At 45.4% G+C, this 21,757-nt stretch overlaps 2 protein-coding genes and 1 long non-coding RNA gene across 11 annotated transcripts in view; 1 reads left to right on the plus strand and 2 right to left on the minus strand.

Annotated features, from left to right (window-relative positions):
• LOC125721472 (NACHT, LRR and PYD domains-containing protein 12-like) overlaps positions 1 to 20,640 on the plus strand; it is a 114,728-nt gene extending 94,088 nt beyond the window's left edge. The window contains exons 2-7 of one of the 2 annotated variants that reach the window (XM_048997411.1): positions 4,938 to 6,489; positions 17,720 to 17,893; positions 18,409 to 18,582; positions 19,035 to 19,208; positions 19,657 to 19,875; positions 20,326 to 20,640. In XM_048997411.1, the coding sequence (XP_048853368.1) occupies positions 5,219 to 6,489; positions 17,720 to 17,893; positions 18,409 to 18,582; positions 19,035 to 19,208; positions 19,657 to 19,840 (1,977 nt within the window). In that variant the 5' untranslated portion in view covers positions 4,938 to 5,218 and the 3' untranslated portion in view covers positions 19,841 to 19,875; positions 20,326 to 20,640. Of the gene's footprint in view, positions 1 to 4,937; positions 6,490 to 17,719; positions 17,894 to 18,408; positions 18,583 to 19,034; positions 19,209 to 19,656; positions 19,901 to 20,325 lie in introns of those variants that run through there. The other variant, XM_048997410.1, reaches the window with a different exon arrangement.
• The window catches only part of LOC125721462 (NACHT, LRR and PYD domains-containing protein 12-like), a 360,988-nt gene that overhangs the window by 172,072 nt on the left and 167,159 nt on the right, over positions 1 to 21,757 (minus strand). The window lies entirely within an intron of this gene.
• LOC125721517 (uncharacterized) overlaps positions 1 to 21,757 on the minus strand; it is a 137,379-nt gene that overhangs the window by 27,314 nt on the left and 88,308 nt on the right. The gene's annotated exons all lie outside the window — the stretch shown is intronic.

Here is a 21,757-nt window from a genome sequence, read left to right on the forward strand (position 1 = left end):
TACCAGGCTGTGAGCCAGTGAGTACTTACTAATTGCTACCAGGCTGTGAGCCAGTGAGTACCTACTAAAGGTTACCAGGCTGTGAGCCAGTGAGTAGCTACTAAAAGCTACCAGGCTGTGAGCCAGTGAGTACCTACTAAAGGTTACCAGCTTGTGAGCCAGTGAGTAGCTACTAAAAGCTACCAGGTTGTGAGCCAGTGAGTAGCTACTAAAAGCTACCAGGCCGTGAGCCAGTGAGTACCTACTAAAGGTTACCAGGCTGTGAGCCAGTGAGTAGCTACTAAAAGCTACTAGGTTGTGAGCCAGTGAGTAGCTACTAAAAGCTACCAGGCCATATGCCAGTGAGTACCTACTAAAGGCTACGAGGCTGTGAGCCAGTGAGTACCTACTAAAGGCTATCAGGCTGTGAGCCAGTGAGTACCTACTAAAGGTTACCAGGCTGCTTTCTTATTTACAAAATCCATTCCACCTTAAATGGACATAATGCGTGATCTACCTTATTCACAGCTGCTAAGAAAAATTTCACATTCATAAATTTACATAATGGAGTAAAAAAAATGACTTTTGCCGAATAATCTATAAAATGAGTTTTATATAATTTCAGCTTCGACGTCCTGCCAGGGTGCAGAAGGCAGGCATGGCTCCATGTTCATTGGTCTGTTTCAAGAAAGATGCTGCACTAAAAAAATACAGGTTGCACAGAGGCAGGCTGACGGCGTGGGGCTTGATCAGGGAAACATGGATCGTAGGGTGGATTTGACACATGGACACTGGCACCTTCAGATGCACTGCAGTGGGGCTGACAACCTTCGTAATGGGGAATGGAACCACGAAACAGGGAGCCAGCTTGATATGACAGCAACGACTGATATGTAAAGGCAGGTTCCAAACCCGCTGACCCACCCGAAAGGAGGGTTCCTGTGACAGGTCCCTGATGCAAAAGCTGCCATTTGCTGCTAAGAAAGCAGCAGTGACCTCCAAGTCAGTGTCCAGGTCCATCGATTGCAGTGCAGGAATTGATGAACTGATGGGACCATGACCTCCTCCTCCAATGCAGGGAACAATGGGGACTGGTAACCCAGACTGAACTGAAATGGGGACAGGCCTATAGAAGACACTGAGACTGAATTATCTGCATATTCAGCCCAACACAATCAGAGATTCCGGGTGCTTGGAGAGTGGGAGGCCAGCCATCGTATCATTCTCCCTAAATCCTGACTGACTCGCTCTGTTTGTCCATTAGTCTGAGGGTGCGACCCTGAAGAGAGGCTGAGGGAATCACGAACAGTGTACAAGATCCTCTGCAAAACTGCGGACCCCTGTCAAAAACGACATCCGTCGGCAGACAAAGGAGTCAGAAAACATGATCAAGAAGGAGCTGAGCTGTCTCCTTACCTGAAGGTTACTTTTAAACTAATGACATCCTCAACTTTTGAAAAGATACGGACACAAAGCACAGAGGTTGCTGGTAGAGCTAGATATCTATGGGCCAGTGTATAGAGATGGGGGATGTGCTTGCCAGTACACATAACCTTCGTGGGCGGTTGTAAATGGACATGCTCTCATACTAGAGACCTGGGTCTCTTGCTTACATTTTTCATATTTATGTACTGAATAGCTGTAATATCAAACACTATCGCAGTAAAAGCAACCAACGAAACAGCTGGAAGTACGAGACAGACTTATTTTTTACGTGGGAATGTAACTGAAACAATATAAAGGTGAAGGGACTGTGTAAATAAGCACAGCATGCTTTATTATATGAGTCACCCTCCAAGGTAAAGCTCAGTGTGGGGCCTCCAAGCACTATTGCTTTGAAAACTCGACACATGATTCAACATGGTGTATCAAGCAGCCCGTCCATAATGTACCCTCAAGTAAAATGTTACTGACTAATGTTCCTGATATACCGTCCTTGATAACGGTGGGCTTCTAAATATTTAGTCTAGTAAAAATCTGAGTACCAAATGAGTTCTTCTATCCCAAGCCACAGTCTAAAAGCAATGATACTGCCGCCGATTACATCTGTTCTAGCGAGATGCACTCCTATTGCCACTAGGGGAGCTGTCACCTTCTTTCAGTCCTGATAAATAATGTAATGCAGTGTCTAGGAAACCAATTCAGTTGAATTAGATGCGAGAAAATGTGAGAAATGTTCTGTTCTCAGACAACAACGTTAATTTAAGAAGAATGATACGTTTTCAAAATTTTAGGTGTGTGGAACCACTGTACATGATTCAAATGAGAAAAAATAATTTTTATCTTCAGTGTGGTTGGTTGAAACAAAATCGTCTGGATTTGTACATTGTGGACCTGTATCTTCCACCTCTGTTTGTAATGGAGTACTTTTGTGAGTATCTTCCCCAACACATAAGGTGAGTAACCGACAGGTGCAAACAATTCAAAGAACAAGGGAATTTCAAACTCAGACGAAGACAGGAGCAGTCTGGGTAATGTAGTCTGTTAATCCTGGCCTGTGACATATACAACCCTACAGACCATGTAGTTGGAAGGCTGCTATGGTTGACAGTTGGTGAACTGACTATTGAATATAAAGCTAACATTACTTTTGGATTTTATTACAGAATCAGATTGTGAAACACGGGAACCAGTTTATATACAACCATAATCATCTAAGCGATGGATCACCATTCCCATGGAGAGGTTTGGCTATAACATTTCAGTCTGTGATGCATGTTGTCCATGAATACCAGACACTGAAAGGCAGGAGAACTTAAGCTGAGTAACTGTTTTCAGCTGAAGGTTGTTGAAAATAACAGACGAAAAGTTCACTCTCTACAGTGCTCTTCCTCCAGCTACTTCCTTACTGCACTGCACCAAATGTTACAGATGGACTGTAACAGAACAGAATATCTTAGCAGACAAAACCTCACTCTCTGCAGTGCTCTTCCTCCAGCTACTTCCTTACTGCACTGCACCAAATGTTACAGACGGACTGTAACAGAACAGATAACCTTAGTAGACAAAACCTCACTCTCTGCAGTGCTCTTCCTCAGGCTACTTCCTTACTGCACTGCACCAAATGTTACAGATGTACTATAACAGAACAGAATAACTTAGCAGACAAATAGCTCACTGCAGTGCTCTTCCTCTGGCTACTTCTTTACCATATCGCACTACACCAAGTGTTACAGACGTACTGTAACAGAACACAATAACTTAGCAGACCAAAAGTTCACTCTCTACAGTGCTCTTCCTCAGGCTACTTCCTTACCGCACTGCACCAAATGTTACAGACGTACTGTAACAGAACAGAATAACTTAGCAGACCAATAGTTCACTCTCTACAGTGCTCTTCCTTCTGCTACTTCCTTACCATACCGCACTGCACCAGACGGACTGTAACAGAACAGAATAATTTATCAGACAAAAAGCTCACTCTCAGCAGTGCTCTTCCCCAAGCTACTTCCTTAGCATACCGCACTGCACCAAATGTTACAGACATAATATAACAGAATAACTCAATCATAAATATATATAATAATATAGGATGCTGTGTTAGTGTACATTAGTCTATGCTGATTTTGCCATCATTGTGTTAATGTGATCTGTTGGGTCTTAAACTATTATTCTTGCTGTCTATCTTGGACGCGTCTTTCAAAAGAGATTTTGAAAATCAGTGAGTCTAACCTGGTTAAATAAAGGTTTAATAATAATGCAGAACATAAACACACACATGTGCTTCTTATAGTAATGAATGAATCATAGCAGGTGTCTCCAGCAGCCACATAAGACTGTGAGCAGGAAACCTGCCTTCTGTTAACAGAAAGGACAGTGTATGTGTGGGAGTGACCATGTACAGGTTTGTGACATCTCACAAACACATCTCCAACTTCTGCAGACCCAGACCTCGCTCACTGACCTCTTGCTGGATTATCTAAAGGATCTCAGTGATGAAGAGTTGAAGGAGTTTAAACTGCGTCTCCCAGAGAATAAAGAGTTAAAGCCCCTTCCCAAGGGTCAGATGAAAACCTCGGGCAGAACAGACTTCGCCGAAATGATGATGAATTCCTACAGTAAAGCCGGGGCTCTCAAAGTCACGCTTGAGATCCTGAAGAAGATGAACCTGAATGACCTTGCTCAGAGACTGAAGGAAGACCTGCAGAAGTGTAATGATATTTTTAACATTTCATGTAAAATGTAACATTTTTTAAGCTCTTGAAAAACTAATATATTATATAGAGAAATGATGAAGAGTTTGTTTAATACTGATGTTGAAGAAAGAAATGAATTTGAAGTTCTTCCTTATTTCAGGTAAGCAAGCAGGAAGTGAGCAGAGTGACATGTTGGAGACGAGTAAGAGCTTTATGCTGTTCAGTGCGTGTATGTGGTGTTTCAGAAAGAAATATGTATGAGGTGAAATTTAAAGTTTCATTTATCACAGTGAAATAGTGCATCTGTGTGTTTGTGTCTGTGCGTGTGTGTGCGCGTGTGTGTGTGCGCGTGTGTGTGTGCGCGTGTGTGTGTGCGTGTGCATATGTGTGTGTGTGCGTGTGTGTGTGTGTGTGCGTATGTGTGTGTTTGTGTGTGTGTGCGCGTGCGTGTGTCTGTGTGTTATATATCCTTCCTCCCATTCTGGTCAAGATCGCGGTGAAAATTTGCATTTTCCTCTCATTTTTCTTCAGGTCAACTCATGTTGCACAAAATAAAATGTTCCTTGAAAGAGAAATTTGAGTGTGTGTATGAAGGGAAAGCTAAGGAAGGACAGCGAATACTTCTCAGTGAGATTTACACAGAACTCTACATAACTGAAGGTGGGACTGGAGCAGACAATGATGAACATGAAGTGAGACAGATTGAAACAGCATCCAAGAAAAGGCGAACAGAAGATACTACAGTCAAGTGCAATGATATATTTAAAGCCTTATGTGGGCGTGAGACACCTATCAGAACTGTACTCACTAAAGGGGTAGCAGGTATCGGGAAAACAGTCTCTGTGCAGAAATTCATTCTCGACTGGGCAGAAGGAAAAGCAAACCAGGATGTTCACTTCATATTTGCTCTTCCTTTCCGGGACCTGAATTTGATTAAGGGTGAATACAGTCTGATTGAACTGCTTCACCGTTTTGTCCCAGAAGTGAAATCACTTGAATCCACTGAGTTATTTGGGTACAAAGTCTTGTTCATCTTTGATGGTCTGGATGAGTGTCGCCTTCCTCTAAATTTTCGGAACAATGAGAGTTGGTTTGATGTAACAATGAAAATGTCACTGGATCTGCTGTTGACTAACCTCATTAAGGGGAATCTGCTTCCATCCGCTCTCCTCTGGATAACCTCCCGGCCAGCAGCAACCTATCAGATACCTCCTGAGTACATCCACCGGGTGACAGAGATACGAGGGTTCAGTGATGCCCAGAAGGAGGAGTATTTCAGGAGGAGATTCAGTGATCAGAGCCTGGCCAGCAGGATTATCACACATGTGAAATCATCAAGGAGCCTCTTCATCATGTGCCACATACCTGTGTTCTGCTGGATTTCAGCCATTGTGCTTAAGATGCTTTTTACTGAGAATGACAGGGGAGAAATTCCAAGGACTCTGACTGAAATGTACACACACTTCCTGATTCATCAGGCAAGTTTTAAAAAAGACAAGTATATGAAAAACTATGAAAGCAAGCTAAATGAAAACAGCAAGGAATTCCTTTTGAAACTTGGTAAATTGGCTTTTGACAACCTTGAGAAAGGCAATCTCATATTTTATAAGCAAGATCTGACAGAGAATGGCATTGATGTCACTGAAACTTCAGTTTACTCTGGAGTGTGCACAGAAGTCTTTAAAGAGGAGTATGGGTTGTATCAGGAGAAGGTGTACTGCTTTGTGCATCTGAGCATCCAGGAGTATCTCGCTGCTTTATATGTGTTTCTGTCAAACTCATCAGCTGACCTGCTGAAGGCTGCAGTGAATCAGGCATTAGAGAGCAAGAATGGACACTTGGACCTCTACCTCCGCTTCCTCCTGGGCCTCTCAACAGACTCCAGTAAGACTCTGTTACAAAGGCTACTGGGGCCGACAGAAACCAGCTCACATACCATTAAGGAAACAGCCCAATACACCCATCCATCCATTTGCCAAACCGCTTATCCGTCAGGGTTGCGGGGAGTCCGGAGCCTATTCCGGAAGCAATGGGGACTAGGCAGGAAACAACCCAGGACGGGGGGCCAGCCCACCACAGCAGCCCAATACATCAAGGAGAAAATAAAGGAGAATTTATCTCCAGAAAGGATCATCAACCTGTTCCACTGTCTGACTGAACTTGGTGACAATTCTCTAGTAGAGGAAGTACAAAGATACCTGAATTCAGGAAACATTTCAGTAGATGACCTCTCACCTGCACAGTACTCAGCTCTGGCCTTTGTGATGCTGATGTCAGATGAGGAGCTGGATGTGTTTGACCTGAAGAAATACATCAGATCAGATGAACAGCACTGCAGGCTGCTGCCTGTGGTCAAGAACTCCAGGACGGCTCTGTAAGTGACGTGGGGATGGGAAATCATGTCTGGTCTGGCAGTAATACATGAATATTGTTTGAAATGTGTAATATATATTATATATTTCTCCTCATGGATTAATAAGTTGGTTTTATTTTGATAATCACAGCTATAGCTGTTGGTATAGCAGTAGCTAATCTTGACCACAGACTTTATAATGACTGAATAGTGATGTCACTTTTTGTTTGTTACTACGTTTCCATTCCCATCCAGTCTGCCTTCTGATCACAGCACAGCATCCTAACCTGCTATAGAAACAGTGAGGGCTCTTTATCCACAGGGTGTATAAGTGGTATGTGAGTGTTATTGTCAGCAGGCGTGTTCATGTGATGGAGCCCAGAGCTGGGAGCTTCCGTATGACTGCTGTCTCTGGCTGCTCACTGGCGCCCTCTGCTGGCCTCAGCTGCACCTGGCTGAGGATGTGACGACACATCTAGTCTGGCAGACATAGATAAACATTGTTTAAAATATAAAATTAATATGTATACATGTAATTTATTTCCCCTCTTTTATCAACAAGGTTCCTTTTTAATCTAGTTTATATTAACTGAAGGTAGTGATGTAGTAAAAACAAAAAAGACAAGATTTCCACGACCTTCCTTTGTGTAACAAATAACCAAAGATAAAGCATCATACAGAATGGTCCAGTTTTCACTAACAGTGGGAAAACCACTCATATTCGTTTCAGTTCTGGATGCTGTAGGAAGCATTTCTGTAAATACTGGGTGTGGTGCCTGACTCTCTGGGTTCAGACTTTGTGTTCATAAGCGGAAGGTCGCTGGTTCAGATCACTTGGCCGGCATAGTGATGTCATCGCTGGGTCCTTGAGCTCCAGGGGAGCAGAGGAAGCCCTAACCCTAACCAGACTCAAATGGGAAGCCATCCTCCAGGGGGCAGCAGAGGAAGTGAAATGATCAAGATGCAAAGTCCTAATTCACATTATCCCAATCTTAACATTTCAGTCACAAAGTGGGGGGCAGGGAGGTGATGACAGGCAAGTGCTGGAGCTGCTTCAGATGGGAGGGAGAACAGTAATACGGCAGCCGGGTAAACAGGGAAGATGTCACAGGCAGCAGGGTGAGCAGGATACCCTTAAAATTTGGGGTCTCCAGGCAACACAGCCCAGGGAGAGTAGGAGAAATAAAATGTGCAGTTAGCCAAAGTAGGGGAGACTAGAGGTACCTAACTCACAGTTAGGTGAGTGCAGTATGTAAGCTCTGGCAGATATGGCTATGGCAGCATAAGTAGGAGGGAGAGGCAGGTGGGAACACAGGCATGGGGAGTCCCTGAATGTCAGCACTCCAATTCCACAAGGGATGGTGAAGCTAGAGTGACAGCGCTGACAGTTCAGTTTATCCAAAGCCAATGGCACCGATCCCCACCCAGCTCTACACCTCACACTGTAGGTCTGACTGGGAGTGAGCAGTTAGCTAGAGCTAGAACTAGTGTCCCTATGAGCTAAACTAAACAGGAGTGTTTTTAGTCTAGACTTGATTATTGAGAGTCAGCCTGAATCCTGCACATCCGCTGAAAGACCATTCCACAGCTGAGGAGCTCTATAAGAGAAAGCTCTGCAGTCTGCCGTAGCTCTTTCTGCCTTGGGTACTAACAGATATCCTGCTCTTTATAATGTAAGAAAGCGAGGACGGTTGTATAAGGCCAGCAGGTTACTAAGGTATTCTGGTGCAAGGCCATTTAAAAAGGTACATTTTAATATCTCCACCAATATGTTTTGAAATTAATTACATTTGAATTAATCATTATTTAATGATGTTTATTAGCTAATTGTTATAGTGAATGGTTGGTTCCTCCAAACTCAATTGTGAATCCCCGTGAGTCGGTTAATGTGAGACTTACATGGGTTTCACTAGTTACCAGTATCGCTTAGTAACCTGGGTTAGAAGGCTCGTCCAGCGAGCTGCGTCACCAGGTAATGTAAACGATCGGTAGTGAAGCTCCCCTCACGGCCGATGAGAGGGAGTCTCACGATATTTCAGTCGAGTTTGAGGTTTTAGAGCTCAGTAGCCAAATCACACAGAGGCAGGGACTATTGTGAGCACTCAATGAACAGAGGCTGAAGTGGTGTAAAACTGGAGTGATTTTCCATCGGTTTGATACCAAACATGCCGTACCAGCCTAGTGGTTCACACCGAATACCATCTGTAATGATTAATTAATGATTACTTGTTATGTCATTATGTTATATTACTCACACCAGTACCTGGTCTAAGTGGTCTAGGTTGCACCTCAATCAGATATTACCCTTTATACAGACATTATATGACATATTCTCATGTCAACAGCACATCTTAACCTTAGATAGGCATGGTAGACTACAAAGATCAGATAAGGGCTGCTGAGGAATGTGGAAAATAAAAGGCGGGGGGGGGAAGGTTAGTCAGTCAAAGAAAAAGAATCTTTGAAAGTTAGGACACATTACAAACATGACCTGTCTGTATATTGAGACTAGTAGTCATGGGTAAATAAATATACAGATATACAACAGCCAAACTTAAAAGAAACTTTCTTTAGGGTGTTGGGTGAGTGGTATGTAAGGCAGGATGTCTGGGGAGGGGGTTGTGTGCCAAGTCGAGGGACCCCTGTCCTTGAGGTCCACTCTGCTGTCTATAGGTCATTAAAACTTTGAGCAATAAAAGTTGGAGTGCTGCCCCCCTTGTTATCTGTTTGTGTTTAAGTGTGTCTGTGTGTGGGGTCACGAACCCCCCCTTTGAGGCCTAGGCCAATGTGTGCCTCTCGTACCAGGGTAGGCCTTGTCTCAGGCCACCTGGAATTTAAGCTTTGTGATATGTGCATGTGTGATCCTACACCAGATTTAAAATGGGTAACCTTAAAAGGGAAATATTGTTCTGCAAAGCAAGCACAGTTTGTGGAAACACGACCCTAAAGTCATAAAGCAGGTTAACAGAACTGCTTAGGTTGTTAAAAAGAAAGGAAGTTGGTTTACTTGTTTGCAGAGTGGAGGGGGTCTTGGCAGTATTAAATAATACCTGCTTTTGTTTCTAGTAGAATAAATTACTGTAATACCCTCTTGTCTGTTTCACATCTACTGTTTCACATTTACAATGGACCCAGAATGCCGCTGGCGGAGTGTTAACACGCACTAGTCACAGGGATCACATCTACAACGGGCCCAGAATGCCGCTGGCGGAGTGTTAAGACGCACCAGTAACAGGGATCACATCTACAACGGGCCCAGAATGCCGCCAGCGGAGTGTTAACACGCACCAGTCACAGGGATCACATCTACAACGGGCCCAGAATGCCGCTGGCGGAGTGTTAACACGCACCAGTCACAGGGATCACATCTACTACGGGCCCAGAATGCCGCTGGCGGAGTGTTAACACGCACCAGTCACAGGGATCACATCTACAACGGGCCCAGAATGCCGCCAGCGGAGTGTTAACACGCACCAGTCACAGGGATCACATCTACAACGGGCCCAGAATGCCGCTGGCGGAGTGTTAACACGCACCAGTCACAGGGATCACATCTACTACGGGCCCAGAATGCCGCTGGCGGAGTGTTAACACGCACCAGTCACAGGGATCACATCTACAACCGCCCCAGAATGCCGCCGGCGGAGTGTTAACACGCACCAGTCACAGGGATCACATCTACAACGCCCCCAGAATGCCGCCAGCGGAGTGTTAACACGCACCAGTCACGGGGATCACATCTACAACGGGCCCAGAATGCCGCTGGCGGAGTGTTAACACGCACCAGTCACAGGGATCACATCTACAACGGGCCCAGAATGCCGCTGGCGGAGTGTTAACACGCACCAGTCACAGGGATCACATCTACAACGGGCCCAGAATGCTGCCAGCGGAGTGTTAACACGCACCAGTCACAGGGATCACATCTACAACGGGCCCAGAATGCCGCTGGCGGAGTGTTAACACGCACCAGTCACAGGGATCACATCTACAACGGGCCCAGAATGCCGCTGGCGGAGTGTTAACACGCACCAGTCGCAGGGATCACATCTACAACGGCCCCAGAATGCCGCCGGCGGAGTGTTAACACGCACCAGTCACAGGGATCACATCTACAACGGGCCCAGAATGCCGCTGGGGGAGTGTTAAGACGCACCAGTCACAGGGATCACATCACACCTGCTCTCACATCCCTACACTGGCTTCCTCTGTCTTCTAGGATTGATTTTAAAGGTCATTTGCTAATTTGTAAATATTTACGTTGTTTAGCTCTGTCCTGCCTCAGTAACATGACTGTAAGGTATGTCCCAGGCAGATCAGTCAGATCCTCCGGCAGTAATTTACTGATTATTCCTAAAACCCGGCTGGGGAGGGAGGGGGCAGCTTTTAGTCACTATGGGCCCAAACTCTGGAACTCTCTCCCAGAAAACCTGAGGCTACTGAATGTCTCAGTACTTTCAAAACTGAGCTGAAAACGCAGCTTTTCACCACCGCATATAATAATGTATGATAATCAGTTTCATTATTTTATGCTTTTATTAATATCAGTAATTGTGGGGGGGGCGATCGCTTCCCCCAGAAGACATAGGGGCTAGAGGTCCCTTTGAGGGAGGGGCCCCTAACGAGGACATGGGTGGTAAACGTCCTTTATGATGGTATTTTTTTATTTTAAATTTTATTTTACTAAAACATTTTTACCCTATTTTTATTTCTTTTTCGCTTTTTGTCATTTATTCTGAGCTTATTTGAATTTCTTTCTTTTTCTTCTTTTGAAATGTTTGCAAAACACTTTATAAACGCTGTGGTTAAAACACGCTATATAAATAATGATGGATTGATTGATTCAGACACATAGATGAGAGAGAGAGAGAGACTTTTTTTTTTACTTTTAACCACCTTTATTAAACAGTTAGCAGCCAATCCTAATCACAGCCCGAAGAGTAACTCAGCGTGAATCACCAGGCAAAACCCAAAACTCCATCAGCAGAAATAATCACAGGTCTCTTGTCGAAAACCCATTTTTTCCGAAAAACAGCCAAATTGTCCGTCACCTGATGAAACAGAAAGTCCACATGAACACGTGACTCCACCAGAGTCTTAAACAAGTCCAACACGTCCATGTCCTGACCCTCCTGACACAGACGTAGAGCCTTCCAAGTGGACAACATTTATCCATTCGAGGTTTGGAACATTTACAACCAAAAATAAAAACAGCATCAGTGAGTATGATCCCCAGACCAGTGACCCAGCAGCCCACTCAGTGGTGCCAGTCTGACACAATGACAGAAGGTATGGAGAACAGTGTCACGCTCACTACAGTACAAACACTGAGACACAGCATCAGTGAGTATGATCCCCAGACCAGTGACCCAGCAGCCCACTCAGTGGTGCCAGTCTGGCACAATGACAGAAGGTATGGAAAACAGTGTCAGGCTCACTGCAGTACAAACACTGAGACACAGCATCAGCATTAAACCGAGACACAAAACTGTTGGTGGGCAGTATGCAGTGCAGGATTCTCCACTGGAGGTCCCCCGAACGTTTGGGAAGCCGTCTCTTATAGAGGAGCCTCCATGACGGCAAAAACTCCCCAGGAGCAGCCAAATGGGCCTCCACTTCGTATCTGGCCTCCCTTTCAGGTCAAGAGAGAAAAAAGACTTAACGGCCACATGGTACAGGAGTTTCCTCCCTGCCAGGGAGAACCGGATATTCCGCAAGTACCGGAAGGAAAGTATGTGACCAGTGTCACTGTGATCAACAGCTACCAACGGGGTAACACACAGTTCTGGGAAGGAAGGGCAGGTCGCACCTCGACCCGGAACCCACTGTAAATATTCCTGAAAGGTTGGGGGGAAAAACCTTCAAGTGCATGTAAAGGTTCCCAAGCAGCCTCACAGACCGGAACCCCACTTGGGTAGCAAGTGAGTCAGGTGACAAAAAGTGTCCAGACTCAGCATATAAAATATGTTTTACCCTTGTGACCCCCAACTCCACAAGTATCTTATCGACTGAATTTGTAAGTGTCACCCGCGAGGAAACAAAGGAATCATTAAACAATGGTTCCTCAAGCCATAGTGGTCATTCTCCATCCGTGCCACCCGGAACAAGCGCCAAGCGTTCAGCACCGCAGCATAAAAACCACTCACTCCAATAAGCTGAAGCGCATCTCCAGAAAGTAAAAACATTTGTTTATCATATGCAAGGCCTCCGCAGCTGCGGAGCAGGGCGAGGGCCACATGCATCCACGGCAGGTGTTCGGTGCTGTAAAGCAGTGTCTGTGCCCACTGGAGCCTCATCCCCCTGACCTCGCTCAGCAGATGAACCAGGCCCTGCCCTCCCTCAGACACTGGCAAATGAAGAATCCCCGAAGGGAGCCAGTGGTGCCCATTCCAGAAGAAATCAGTAAACCCCTTCTGGACCTGATGCAGCAGGTCCATCGGAGGATCCGGCACCATGAGTCGGTGCCACATCATGGAGGCAGCCAAATTGTACCAGCAGGTACGTGGCGCTTTTGCTCCAGTTGACAAGAGCGGAAGAGGCACGCTGGAAATCGCCAAGAAGTGCTGTAAGCACCTCCATATCCGTGTTGGACCTGATATAAACAGTGACGTCATCTGCAAAGTGTAACAGTCACTCCTCCCCCAAGGCTGATGCCAGGTACCGGTGCTCCCTGGAGACGCTTTCGAAAAGCCTGAAGCAGCGGCTCCACCGCCAGTGAGTACAGCAGCCCAGACAACCCACAGCCCTGCCGTATCCCTCTGGTGACAGGAAAAGGCTTGGTGAGAGAGCCATTAATGTTCAGGAGGCTCCACACATTGGTGTACAAGAGTCTAATGTAAGAACCAACCTTAGGACCAAAACCAAAAGCTTGAAGGGTCTTAAACAGAAAGGTGTGGTCCACTCTGTCAAATGCCTTTTCCTGATCTAAAGAGACCAGATCTACGTCCAAACCTCGTTTTGACAAAAAGACAAAAGATCTCTAGCTAAAAAAAGGTCATCAAAAATTGAACGCCCTGGTACACAGTAAGACTGATCCCAGTGAATGATCGTTGAAACACATGTTTTCAGCCGGTTAGTCAGAGCTTTGGACAAGATCTTATAATCCACACCGAGAAGCGAGACCGGCCGCCAGTTCTTCAGAAGTCCCAGATCCCCCTTCTTGGGCAGCAGCGTTAGAACAGCCCTCCGGCAGCTGAATGGAAGAAGGCCCATATCAACACTTTCTTGAAAAACACAGAACAAGTCTTCACCATCGGTCATCATCATCGGTGCGTCTCTTCCATCGCTGCAAGACATCTTCAACAAGCGCTGCATCAGGAGGGCCTCCTGCATCGTGCTTGACTCCTCTCATCCTTCACACGGACTCTTCACACTCCTCCCATCTGGCAGACGCTATCGCAGCATCAGGACTCGATCTTCCAGGCTGCGGGATAGCTTTTTCCCAGTAGCCATTAGACTCCTGAACACACTTACCCCCCCACACACACCCGGACTGCGAACAAATTGACTCCTGCACATCTGCACTTTACACACAAACTCTGCTACAAGCATTTTTGCACATCTGCCACTTATTTGCACATTTTCCATACATAAGTATTATAACCTCCTCTACCTCTATCTCCAAGTATAGTATATTTTTTTGTATACCTTATATTTATTGATTTGTTACATGTATCTTTCTCTCGTCTGCCTTGGAAAAAACTGGAGCCACGTCATCTCGTCTCTCTATGTACCTGTACAGTATATAGCAGAGATGACAATAAAGTTTATTTTGACTTTTGACCAATCAGGGGCCATAAAGATTTATAAAATTCCACGGTCAGTCCGTCCAGGCCTGGTGCTTTCCTGACTGACTGCTCGTGGACAGCAGCAGTAAGTTCTGTCAGAGTCAAAGGCTCTTCCAGCTCATGTCTGTCTGCGACTGAAAGACTTGGTAAGTCCCAAAGAAACTGATCAGCCACTGTCTGATCACAGGCCTCAGCACAGAACAGGGTCTCATAAAAGGCTATTGAGTGTTAAAATCTCATGCTTGTCAAACGTACTACGCCCATCGGGGAGGATCAAGTGGCGAAAGGGCTTTCTTTCTTCCCTGTGCGTCTCCAATCCAAAGAAATACGCGGTGGGGGCGTCCATATGAGTCTCCTTCGTATAGCGGCCCGGGCCAACGCTCCAGCCCCTCTCCACCAGAAGGTCTTTCAACAGGAGTCGGTTCCTCTGCAGGGCCTCAGCATCTCCCACCCTGCCAGGCTCTGCTCCTGTGCACAGCCGCAAGATCTCATCCTCCAGTCTTTTAAACCGGTTCTGTAGTTCAGTCTGGAAATATGCAGCATAGTTCTGGCAGAAGAGCTTAATTTGCACTTTTCCGACATCCCACCATTGACTGAGGGTAATTTTTTTCTCCCTCCACACCTCCCAGAAGGAGAAAGATCGTACAAAGTTGTGGTCCTGAACTAATTTATTACTAAAACGCCAGTAACAATGTTGGGAGGAGAAATCAGTGCAAGAGAAAGTGACAGAAACAAAATGATGATCGGAGAGAGGGAAGGGAGCGATGCCACAGCTTAAAAACCTGCCCTTATTCCGATAGTTTATATAAAAGCTGTCCAGCCGAGCAGCAGACACCATGTTAGAGTTCACCTTCACCCAGGTATACTGTCTGCACTTTGGGAAATGGTCTCTCCACACATCAATCAGACCATGGTAGTCAATAACAGATCGCAGAACAGAGGCTGAACCAGGGTGAGGCTCTTCGTGATTCCTGTCGAGCACGTGATCCAGAGTAGAATTAAAATCACCAGCCAGAACAGCAACGCTCTCCTGTGACAGTGTCTCTAAGAACGTGTTTAAATCTGTAAAAAAGGCCACCTGTCCTGAGCCTACATTTGGTTCATACACAACAGTTTATGCAGGTAAAATTGAACACACAGGAGCCTCCCAGGTACAACATCTGTAACCACCGGTCGCAAGACTGGGACCCTCTGTGAGAACAGCAGAGCGACCCCAGCACTGACAGAAGAGCCGTGACTAAAAACAACCTGGCCGCCCCAGTCAGCCTGCCACTGAGCCTGGTTTCCCTCATCACTCTGAGTCTCCTGTAAAAACACAACATCTACCTTTTTACAGCAATATAATCAAACAACGCAGCTCTTTTAGTAGCATTGCGACACCCGTTAATATTTAGCTAGTCAAAAATTAACAAAGCCATAAAACTGGTAAAAAGAGCTGATAAAGGACAAAAAAACATAGAAGATAAACCCTCTGTACTGCTAGCGGTAGCGTAACACACTCCTAACAGTGCTCATCAGCTTCTTTAAGCTGCACCGATTCTGTTTATCAAGCTCGTCCAAAGTACATTTCCTCATCGCCATCGTACATGAACCTAAAAACAGTTTCAAATCAGGGAAATAGGGCTCTATCTTAGGTTTTCTCTGGCCTTTAGTGCTGTCCAGAAAGAAACAGATCAAAAGAGTAGTCCTACCTACAGGGGTGCTGAAGTCCATGGAGGCCTGTGAGTCTTCCAAGTCATCAGCCAAACTTTCTACGTCCTCATGATCTTTATCAGAATCCAGTAAGTGCAGGTCCAGCTCAGGCGGAGTCACTCACCGCGCTGCCGCCAGCAGGCCCTGCTGCATCCGGGCCGGGCTCCTCTGTCAGCCCGCTGTCTCGCTGGGAGCGGGGGGGGGGGGGGGGGGTGCAGTGACTACGGGCGGGGGGAAGCTTGTCCTCCCGGTCCCCACGGTCTGAGTCCAAGTCCGTTACTACAGTATCGGCGCCCCCGTGGTGCTCGGTGTCCCGCACCAGCACTGGGGCCTCGCGCCACCTCGCGCTCCCCCGGGGGGGGGTCCCCTCACGGGCAGGCCTGCCGCACATGCCCAAAACCACCGCACGCAAAATACTTCACACTCTTGGAGCTGTTAAAATCATATAAACTTTCCCCTCCACTGTGATCTTAACAGACACGTTCAGGGCCTCCTGCGGCGCGTTAAGAATCATAAATGTTTGCCGCCTAAAAGACAGGAATCATCCTAATCGGGCTCACCAGCTTCCCGTAGCGCCCAGAATGTTGGACAGTAGTTCATTTCTAATAAATGGGGGAACATTAGATAAAACAACTTTTTTTGACGGGCTTGATAAAGGCAATATCTGTAGGAATTCATCTTTAATGTTGAGACCACTTTCTATGAGGTCATCAACCATGGAAACGTCTTTTAAAAAGATCACAATAGCTTTGTTCATTCAGGAAGCTGAAACAACATTAGCGGCTCCAACTACTTCACCGACCGCGAGCAGACAGTCCTCCACCGAGACGGCGGGTCAGGGACACACTTAAAGCCATGCCTAAGACTCAGACACGATAAACTGAGTTGGGAAGCTCAAAATTCCCACCAGAAAGCTGCACTTGAATGACTGACATTCTGGCTGCTGACTCAGAGATAGAAGTTGGTGATGTGACAATACTGAACTTACAAGAATGGCGAACGCATGGTTACTGCAAGGGACAATGCTTGTGAAATTCTGCGCAATGTTTCTTTTTAACTGCTTCAGAATCTTTGGCTAGAAAGCTGAACTGAAAGCAAATCATGAATCCTTCTGTTATCTTGCTTTGTATGTAGCCTAAACGCGTTTCCCCAGCAAAGACGATAATCGCTGGTTAGTCACTGTCAGATATCGACACCGGGATACTTGTCTGATTACGCTCATTACCAATAACATCATCATATCACCCAGACCTAATTGGTGATTTGACATGTTCCCAGGTATAACAATACAGGGAGAAAAAGGATTTTACTCATGGGATCAGAGATCCAAGTGCCAGTTGCTGCTGCATTAGCTGCTGGGAATGTTCACATCTCCTCCTTTCAGTGATACGTGTCGAGTGTAGGGACACCTGGCAGAAAGATGGCTAAGGACTGCACAGGAAGCACTGGTCTGACTGTTATGGGAGGTTCACGTCCATCTTGCTGTTGATGTGTTCCTAAATATTCCTGTATATTCTGTGATTTTTGGTTGTAGCTTGAATTTAATGTTTTTACCTCTAGTTTTGAGCAAAGGTGCACTGACTCACAAATAGTGATCATAAGACTGCAGCAGATTGTCAGGACGCACAGAACACTCTGCAGACTATAATTCATTTTGAAGTGTAAGCTGTGCTGCTAATTATACTGAAAACAAATGCTTATTGTAATGCTTTGTATTTTACTAATGTGTAGGATGTGTATATGTCTGTGTCTTAAAGTGTTTTCTGTTTCAGGCTGAACAGCTGTGATCTCATAGATAAACACTGTGAACTGCTGACTTCAGCTCTAAGATCAAACTCTTCCCCCCTGAGAGAGCTGGACCTGAGTGACAATAACCTGAAGGATTCAGGAGTGAAGCTGCTCTCTGCTGCACTGGGGGATTTACACTGTAAACTGGAGATATTGAGGTCAGTATTACTGGGTATTCTACACTCTAAACTGGAGATACTGAGGCCAGTATTGCTGAGTATTCCACACCGCAAACTGGAGATTCTGAGGTCAGTATTACTGGATATTTCACACTGTAAACTGGGGATACCGAGGCCAGTATTGTGGGGTATTCCACACCGCAAACTGGAGATACTGAGGCCAGTATTGCTGAGTATTCCACACCGCAAACTGGAGATTCTGAGGTCAGTATTACTGGATATTTCACACTGTAAACTAGGGATACCGAGGCCAGTATTGTGGGGTATTCTACACCACAAACTGGAGATACTGAGGTAAGTATTACTGTGTATTCCACACTATAAAGAGGAGACAGTGAGCGATTAGCTAAGGGAAAGAGAGGAGGGGTCCTGCCTTGTCTAAGACACTGAACTGTAATTCCTGAATTATTTATTAGAGCATCACATTTATTTAATAATTATAATGGTGAGGTGATATTATTTATTGGGGAGTTTCTGTCTCTCTCTCTCTGCAGGCTGTCAGGCTGTAGAGTCACAGAAGAAGGCTGTTCTTCCCTGGCTTCAGCTCTGAAGTTAAACCCCTCACACCTGAGAGAGCTGGATCTGAGCTACAATCACCCAGGAGATTCAGGAGTGAAGCTGCTCTCTGCTGTACTGGAGGATCCCAGCTGTAAACTGGAGAAGCTGCAGTGAGTACAGAATATGCATTTTGCACAAAAGTAACTGGACAGCAAGAAAACCCACAATGCCTTTCAGCAGTTACATAAAAAACAAACACAAACAGCTTCTGTTTTCTTCTCCTACTTCCTTATATCCCACAATCTTATCAGCCCTCGATCCATGTTAGAAATAATTAAGCAGGGAAGCAGGAAACATCCATTCAACCATATACTGTAATCCATGCAAAACATTTGTGTTGGTTGGCAAAGTTAACAGCAATGTTACAGATAAACATGCTGACTTTAACGTGTTATGGACAAAAAAATAATGGACACCAAACAGAATCGGAATGATTGTTAAAATTATTTTTAATAATTTAATTGTTTTCTGAAAATCCATTATGTCATGGCCCTTATTCTCCTCATTTGAATACAGTGCTGCAGTGTAAAAAGTGGATTTAAAAGTGTTTAATTTTTTTAAGGGTGGGCTGGTGTGAACTCACAGAGAAATGCTGTGAGGCACTGGCTTCAGCTCTCAGATCTAACTCCTCACCCCTGAGAGAGCTGGATCTGAACTACAATCACCCAGGAGATTCAGGAGTGAAGCTGCTCTCTGCTGTACTGGAGGATCCCAGCTGTAAACTGGAGAAGCTGCAGTGAGTACAGAATATGCATTTTGCACAAAAGTAACTGGACACCAAGAAAACCCACAATGCCTTTCAGCAGTTACATAATAAACAAACACAAACCGCTTCTGTTTTCTTCTCCTACTTCCTTATATCCCACAATCTTATCAGCCCTCGATCCATGCTATAAATAATTAAGCAGTGAAGCAGGAAATATCCATTCAACCATATAATCCATGCAAAACACTTGTGTTGGTTAGCAAAGTTAACAGCGCTGTTACAGATAAACATGCTGACTTTAACGTGTTATGGACAAAAAAAATAATGGACACCAAACAGAATCGGAATGATTGTTAAAATGATTTTTAATAATTTAATTGTTTTCTGAAAATCCATTATGTCATGGACCTTATTCTCCTCATTTGAATACAGTGCTGCAGTGTAAAAAGTGGATTTAAAAGTGTTACATTTTTTTAAGGGTGGGCTGGTGTGAACTCACAGAGAAATGCTGTGAGGCACTGGCTTCAGCTCTCAGATCAAACCCCTCACCCCTGAGAGAGCTGGTCCTGAGTGACAATGACCTGCAGGACTCAGGAGTGAAGCTGCTTTCTGCTGGACTGGGGGACTTACACTGTAAACTGGAGATACTGAGGTCAGTCTGACTGGGTATTCCACACTGTAAACTGGAGTTACTGAGGTCAGTCTGACTGGGTATTCCACACTGTAAACTGGAGATACTGAGGTCAGTCTGACTGGGTATTCCACACTGTAAACTGGAGATACTGAGGTCAGTCTGACTGGGTATTCCACACTGTAAACTGGAGTTACTGAGGTCAGTCTGACTGGGTATTCCACACTATAAACAGGAGATACTGAGGTCAGTCTGACTGGGTATTCCACACTGTAAATTGGAGTTACTGAGGTCAGTCTTACTGGGTATTCTACACTGTAAACTGGAGTTACTGACGTCAGTCTGACTGGGTATTCCACACTATAAACTGGAGATACTGAGGTCAGTCTGACTGGATATTCCACACTGTAAACTGGAGATACTGAGGTCAGTCTGACTGGGTATTCCACACTATAAACTGGAGATACTGAGGTCAGTCTGACTGGGTATTCCACACTGTAAATTGGAGTTACTGAGGTCAGTCTTACTGGGTATTCCACACTGTAAACTGTGGGTAGTGAGGTGAGTATTACTGGGTATTTCACACTGCACGCTGGAGATAATAAGGTGGAACATAGCTATTGATTTCAAAATAAAGCAGGAGTATCTAAGTCTACAGGTTGACTTAAAAAATAACATTAGACTCGCTACAGTAAGTGGAATGTCGAAAGGAAGATTGCATTGGAGGTTAAGAATGACATTAAAAGTTTCTTCCAATATTTTAACTCCAAAAGAGCTGTAAAAGCTGAAATCACTCATCTGCAGGATAGTAAGGGCCTTATAATTGAAAATGAAAACTGATATAGTAAATGAGTTTAATGATTATTTTACACGGGAGTTCACAGTAGAGGACATGCTTAACTTACGACCATTTAGTACAAATACAGTGTCGTATATAAACAATATACAGTCCCTCCACAATTATTGCCCCCCCCCCCTTGTAAAGATTTGTACAAAGGGTTAGACAAAAATCCACCTTTTGGCGAAGCAGCTTCATCTCACACTGAAAAATGAGAAAAATCCAACCTTTCATTGAAATAAATTTATTCAAAGAAAAACAAATCCTTCATTAAGAAATAATTATTTTCAACAAACACACATGAGCCACGATTATTGGCAGCCCTGCTTTTAATACTCTGTACAACCTCCCTTTGCCAGTATAACAGCACTGAGTCTCCTATGACATTTTATAAGGTTGGAGAATACAGAGCAGGGCATCTGAGACCATTCCTCTTTACAGAATCTCTCCAGATCACCCATTTCATTATAGCCATCCTTCTTTATACGCGTGTGTGAGAGTGTCTGCGGCAGGATACGCGTGTGTGAGAGTGTCTGCGACAGGATACGTGTGTGTGAGAGTGTCTGTGACAGGGTATGTGTGTGTGAGAGTGTCTGTGGCAGGATACGTGTGTGTGAGAGTGTCTGCGGCAGGGTACGTGTGTGTGAGAGTGTCTGTGGCAGGGTACGCATGTGTGAGAGTGTCTGCGGCAGGGTACGCGTGTGTGAGAGTGTCTGCGGCAGGGTACGCGTGTGTGAGAGTGTCAGTGGCAGGGTACGCGTGTGTGAGAGTGTCTGCAGCAGGGTATGCATGTGTGAGAGTGTCTGCGGCAGGGTATGCATGTGTGAGAGTATCTGCAGCAGGATACGTGTGAGTGAGAGTGTCTGCACCTGGCTACCCATGTGTGAGAGTGTCTGTGGCAGGGTACGTGTGTGTGAGAGTGTCTGTGGCAGGGTACGTGTGTGTGAGAGTGTCTGCACCAGGCTACCCATGTGTGAGAGTGTCTGTGGCAGGGTACGTGTGTGTGAGAGGATCTGGGGCAGGGTACGCGTGTGTGAGAGTGTCTGCGACAGGGTATGCATGTGTGAGAGTGTCTGCGGCAGGATACGCGTGTGTGAGAGTGTCTGCGGC

The sequence above is a fragment of the Brienomyrus brachyistius genome, unplaced genomic scaffold, assembly GCF_023856365.1.
Source record: "Brienomyrus brachyistius isolate T26 unplaced genomic scaffold, BBRACH_0.4 scaffold33, whole genome shotgun sequence".
Lineage (NCBI taxonomy): Eukaryota > Metazoa > Chordata > Actinopteri > Osteoglossiformes > Mormyridae > Brienomyrus > Brienomyrus brachyistius.